The sequence below is a fragment of the Pristiophorus japonicus genome, chromosome 3 (genome assembly GCF_044704955.1).
Source record: "Pristiophorus japonicus isolate sPriJap1 chromosome 3, sPriJap1.hap1, whole genome shotgun sequence".
Lineage (NCBI taxonomy): Eukaryota > Metazoa > Chordata > Chondrichthyes > Pristiophoridae > Pristiophorus > Pristiophorus japonicus.
The window spans coordinates 279,675,219-279,681,218 of NC_091979.1; the positions used below are offsets into that span (position 1 = coordinate 279,675,219).

Sequence of the window (6,000 nt, forward strand, 5' to 3'; positions counted from 1 at the left end):
TTTCGTTCCATTATCTTACTGAGTACCCCCTCCTTAGTGATTGTGATTGTGTTGAGTTCCTCCTCCCCATAATCCCTTGAGTATCCACTGTTGGGATATTGTTAGTGTCCTCTACTGTAAAGACTGATACAAAATATTTGTTCAGAGTTTCTGCCATCTCTCTGTTCCCCATTACTAATTCTCTAATTGATAGATATTTGTTAACCAAAGGGATATGGAGCAAAAGTGGGTATATGGAGGTAGGTTGCAGATTAGCCATGATCTCATTGAATGGTGGAACAAGCTCAAGGGGCTAAATGGCCTGCTCCTGTTCCTATGTTCCTAATTTACCAATCTACCTCTGCCAACTCGCCCCTCATACATCTGTAATTGGCTTTGTTTAAAGTTTTGTACTTAACCACATCACTCAAATTTAATCTGAAATTCTATCATTGTGATCACTCTTCCCCATTACTAATCAAGCCTGTCTTAATAGAAACATAGAAAGTAGGTGCAGGAATAGGCCATTCGGAATAAGGTGGACGAATTAACTGCACAGATAGCAGTTAATGGATATGATGTAATTGGTATGACAGAGACATGGCTCCAGGATGACCAAGGCTGGGAACTCAACATCCAGGGTTATTCAACATTTAGGAAGGATAGACAGAAAGGAAAATGAGGCGGGGGGGGGGGGGGGGGCGTTGCTGGTTAAAGAGGAAATTAATGCAATAGTAAGAAAGGACATTGGCTTGGATGATGTGGAATCGATGTGTAATGAGAAAAGACTAATTAGTAATCTTGTTGTGCGAGGCCCCTTGGGGAAGAGTGACCATAACATGGTAGAATTCTTTATTAAGATGGAGAGTGACACAGTTAATTCAGAAACTAGGGTCCTGAACTTAGGGAAAACTAACTTCGACGGCATGAGGCGTGAATTGGCTAGAATAGACTGGCAAATGATACTTAAAGGGTTGACGGTGGAAAGGCAGTGGCAAACATTTATAGATCACATGGATGAACTTCAACAAGTGTACATCCCTGTCTGGAGTAAAAATAAAACAGGGAAGGCGGCTCAACCGTGGCTAACAAGGGAAATTAAGGATAGTGTTAGATCCAAGGAAGAGGCATATCAATTGGCCAAAAAATCCAGCAAACCTGAGGACTGGGAGAAATTTAGAATTCAGCAGAGGAGGACAAAGGTTTGATTAAGAGGGGGAAAATATGGTAGGAGAAGAAGCTTGCCAGGAACGTAAAAACTGACTGCAAAAGCTTCTATAGATATGTGAAGAGAAAAAGATTAGTGAAAACAAACGTAGGTCCCTTGCAGTCGGGCTCAAGTGAATTTATAATGGGGAACAAAGAAATGGCAAAACAGTTGAACAAATACTTTGGTTCTGTCTTCACGAAGAAAGACACAAATAACCTTCCGGATGTACTAGGGGACCGAGGGTCGAGAGAGAAGGAGGAACTGAAGGATATCCTTATTAGGCGGGAAATTGATGGGATTGAAGGCCAATAAATCCCCGGGGCCTGATTGTCTGCAGAGTACTTAAGGAAGTGGCCCTAGAAATAGTGGATGCATTGGTGATCATTTTCCAACAGTCTATCAACTCGGGATCAGTTCCTATGGACTGGAGGGTAACTAATGTAACACCACTTTTTAAGAAAGGAAGGAGAGAGAAAACTGGTAATTATAGACCGGTTAGCCTGACATCAGTAGTGGGGAAAATGTTGGAATCAATTATTAAGGATGAAAAAGCAGCGCATTTGGAAAGCAGTAACAGGATCGGTGCAAGTCAGCATGGATTTATGAAGGGGAAATCATGCTTGACAAATCTTCTGGAATTTTTTGAGGATGTAACTAGTAGAGTGGACATGGGAGAACCAGTGGATGTGGTGTATTTGGACTTTCAAAAGGCCTTTGACAAGGTCCCACATAAGAGATTGGTGTGCAAAATCAAAGCGCATTGTATTGGGGGTAATGTACTGGCGTGGATAGAGAATTGATTGGCAGACAGGAAGCAGAGGTCGGGATAAACGGGCCCTTTTCGGAATGGGAGGCAGTGACTCATGGAGTGCTGCAGGGGTCAGTGCTGGGACCCCAGCTCTTTACAAAATACATTAATGATTTGGATGAAGGAATTGAATGTAATATCTCCAAGTCTGCAGATGACACTAAACTGGGTGGCGGTGTGAACTGTGAGGAGGATGCTAAGAGGCTGCAGGGTGATTTGGACAGGTTAGGTGAGTGGGCAAATGCATGGCAGATGCAGTATAATGTGGGTAAATGAGAGGCAAAAACGTGAGGACAGAATATTATCTGAATGGCAGCAGATTAGGAAAAGGGGAGGTGCAACGAGACCTGGGTGTCATGGTTCATCAGTCATTGAAGGTTGACATGCAGATACAGCAGGCGGTGAAGAAGGCAAATGGCATGTTGGCCTTCATAGCTAGGGGATTTGAGTATAGGAGCAGGGAGGTCTTACTGCAGTTGTACAGGGCCTTGGTGAGGCCTCACCTGGAATATTGTGTTCAGTTTTGGTCTCCTAATCTGAGGAAGGACGATCTTGCTATTGAAGGGTGTGCAGTGAAGGTTCACCAGACTGATTCCAGGGATGGCTGGACTGACATATGAGGAGAGACTGGATCAACTGGGCCTTTATACATTGGAGTTTAGAAGGATGAGAGGGGATCTCACAGAAACGTATAAGATTCTGACGGGACGGGACAGGTTAGATACAGGAAGAATGTTCCCAATGTTGGGGAAGTCCAGAACCAGTGGACACAATCTTAGGATAAGGGGTAGGCCATTTAGGACTGAGATGAGGAGAAACTTCTTCACTCAGAGAGTTGTTAACCTGTGGAATTCCCTGCCGCAGAGAGTTGTTGATGCCAGTTCATTGGATATATTCAAGAGGGAGTTAGTTATGGCTCTTATGGCTAAAGGGATCAAGGGGTATGGAGAGAAAGCAGGAAAGGGGTACTGAGGTGAATGATCAGCCATGATCTTATTGAATGGTGGTGCAGGCTCGAAGGGCCGAACGGCCTACTCCTGCACCTATTTTCTATGGTTCTATTTGGCCTTCGAGCCTGCACCACCATTCAATATGATCATGGCTGATCATGCAACTTCAGTACCCCATTCCTGCTTTCTCTCCATACCCCTTGATCCCTATAGTCGATCTAGTTCTGTACTGGTTGATCTATACCACTGGCGTTTTAAAAATTTGGCTTTAAGTTAATTATTTCTGTTTTTCTATGACTTATATAGGTGAAAAAGTGACTGGAAAGGTAACGACTGAAGGCAGAAAAACGGGTAAAGCAGCAGCTGTGAGCACAAAAAAGAGCATTTCTGTCGCACCAGAACCAGCCAAGCCAACTGGGCGTACTACCAGATCGCGAAAATAGAAAACCCAACATCCAGTTGTATTCTTGTATCTCATCTGCATGTAGATTGCAGAAATTGTACCATAGATGCATTTATCAACCGTTTAATTTTCCGTCCTTTTGTGCACTTGTAGGTATAGGTGAGCTTTATGATGTACTGCACATTGTGTTCGGTACGTTGCTTGTGGCAGTCAATGGAAAAAGAATATATTAATGTTGTATTGGAATTTTGGTAGAAGGACCAATGTCTTTATGATTTTGAAGTTTACAGCTTGTAGGGAGGGGGTAAATATGAAGCAACTATCAATTGATGAGCAAAGTATTAATTGTGAAGATGTAAACTCCAACTACAAAGGCTTTTATTTTCTTGCGTTTAAGTATTTACATCAAGGATTGGAATTGTACATTGATATAAAAAAGATTGCTTTTTATATTCTGCTTTAAAAAATTGTTCCACAAAGTTTAATTTTAGCAATAAATTTTGTACATTTAATTGTTCCTTGTCTTGTATTGCTGCACTACATCCACGCTTTTTTTTAAAAAGGAAGACTTCTCAATAGATTTAAATTGTCCTTTGTTAAAGCTATTAAACACTTCACATTGGTTAATTTCTAATTAAATATCTGTTCTAAAGTAGAATTTGAAGAAATGTGCAGAATTAGAGATTACACGGTCTATGACACAATTTTGCATTGAATCTGCAAAACAGCACAGTATGTCTGCACAGAAAGTGATGCTTAATTACTATCTTATGATTTGGATCTTGTACTGCTGTTCTCTGTTAATGTGAATTTGGGTCTAAAGTTATCATACAATCTAAGAACGGGTTAAATTAGTCCAAGTAGCGACTGTTTAGTTGCTACACGGTCACCCAAGTACAAGATGCAATGTGCGCAGCACACCATCTTGTAAAATGGGTTTGCACGTGTGTAACGACTGCCAGCAGCAGCCAGATCATGACTATGCTGATTTAAGCACATGCTGTCATTTTGGACTCCACACTAGCCAACACCCTGTCCTTGTCTCGCTCAGCTAAATGTGACATTATATGGCATGGAGGATCTAGCACTATTTAAAAGAATCATGCAGTACTTGTAGGTTTGTTACTGAATTATTTCTTCTGGTTGCTGGTCAACTTGTAGGTGCTTTTGGAGCTTTTCTAGATGGCTAAAGTTTCAATACCTTAGAGAGTGGTCAGGCTGGACATGCAGTTATGTTTAAAATATTCTGGTTCTGGTGAAAAGTTGCTTCCAGATATGGGAGGCCTGGTAGGGTTTACTCTGGAAATTGAACATCATTGGGAGAATGAAGAGGTTACACAGAGTACGATAAGCTGCTAGAAGTGGGAGCAGGGCACTCAGCAGGAGGCCATATCTGTGAAGTGTCTTCAAGGAGCTATTCTCTTACCTCAACTTCAGCAAGGACCATTGGAAAAAGGTAATCACTGAACTGCTGTAGCCTCAGCAGGGCAAGGACAGCATTTCCTGTGGCTGTTGGTGCTGAAGATTTGATTTTTTTATTCCACTGGCTCCTTTCAGGCTACTACTGGAGATAGATGTAAGCAGCATCTCAGTTTGCAATGTACTACTGTAAAACAGGTGACAGGCTCACTAATGAGAAACAAGTACCTCATTCCCTTTTGCCAGCGACAACACTCATTGCAGGCTTTCCCAGGGTGCCATTGACTGCGTGGACATTTTCTTGTGTGCTCTTCATCTGAACTCTGCAACTTTTATCAACAGTAAGGGATTCCATTCCACTCCCTGAATGTGCAGCTTGTCTGCGACCACAGATGAATTAAATAGTGGGAGTTCTAACTTCTCTTCTGGGGGATTAAAACTTGAGTTAGGGGTGGGGAAACCCACGAGTTAATCCGGCATTGCGTGGGCTGAGGTAGAGTGAGCCTTCCTTTTAACCCTCTTGTGCAGTTACCCAGTGTCTTGAATAGTTGCTTGCGCGTTTGAAAAGATACTTTTTTTCCCCCCTGAGTAAACTGGTGTTTAAGACGGGGAGTGGGTGCCATCAATGGACAGTGTGCGTGCACGTGACCTTGTAGTGGGGGGAAAGAGGGTCGGAAAGAAAGACTTCTCAGTCTCGGCCTGTGGAAAGGCTGTAATAATTGGGATCCGGTGTGACTCCTTCAATGTCTTCAGTCTGAGTTAATAAAATAGCTGAAAGCATTATGATTTTCCTTGTACCTCAGACCTGTAGCTTTATATTAATGGCCATGTGCTTTGACGGACGAATAACCCTAGTCCAAGCGCTCATGTCCTTTTGAGTTACTGACGGCTATTTGTGAATGTGTTGCGGAGGAGGAAAGGGGCACTGCCTTTGTCACTAAAGGATTTATGGCAAGGTTGATTTGTAAAGTTGCTCAAGGCCCTGCTTATTTCCCCATTTCTCTCGTGGCATACGCGGGTGCTGGTGCTGTTAATTCAAGTTGCTGGTTTTCACCCCCGTGTTGGGGTTTGGTTTTGAAATAAGGGACATTCTGTTTCCGAAATGGAGGATGTGGACCTGGAGTTTTAGTCCAGTCCAACCGACTGCACAGAGACAAGTCCAGTGAGCATTGCTTGTTGCTCCTGGGTCATTTCCTGTTAAGCAAATGGTTGATGGGGTGGAGCAGACCTT

At 42.8% G+C, this 6,000-nt stretch overlaps 1 protein-coding gene across 4 annotated transcripts in view; it reads left to right on the forward strand.

Annotated features, from left to right (window-relative positions):
- The window catches only part of mki67 (marker of proliferation Ki-67), a 57,963-nt gene extending 54,101 nt beyond the window's left edge, over window positions 1–3,862 (forward strand). For all 4 annotated transcript variants that reach the window (XM_070876762.1, XM_070876761.1, XM_070876764.1 and 1 more), the window contains one exon: window positions 3,254–3,862. In XM_070876762.1, coding sequence (XP_070732863.1) covers window positions 3,254–3,390 — 137 coding nt within the window. In that variant the 3' untranslated portion in view covers window positions 3,391–3,862. The remainder of the gene's footprint in view (window positions 1–3,253) is intronic.
- The last annotated feature ends 2,138 nt before the right edge of the window (window positions 3,863–6,000 follow it).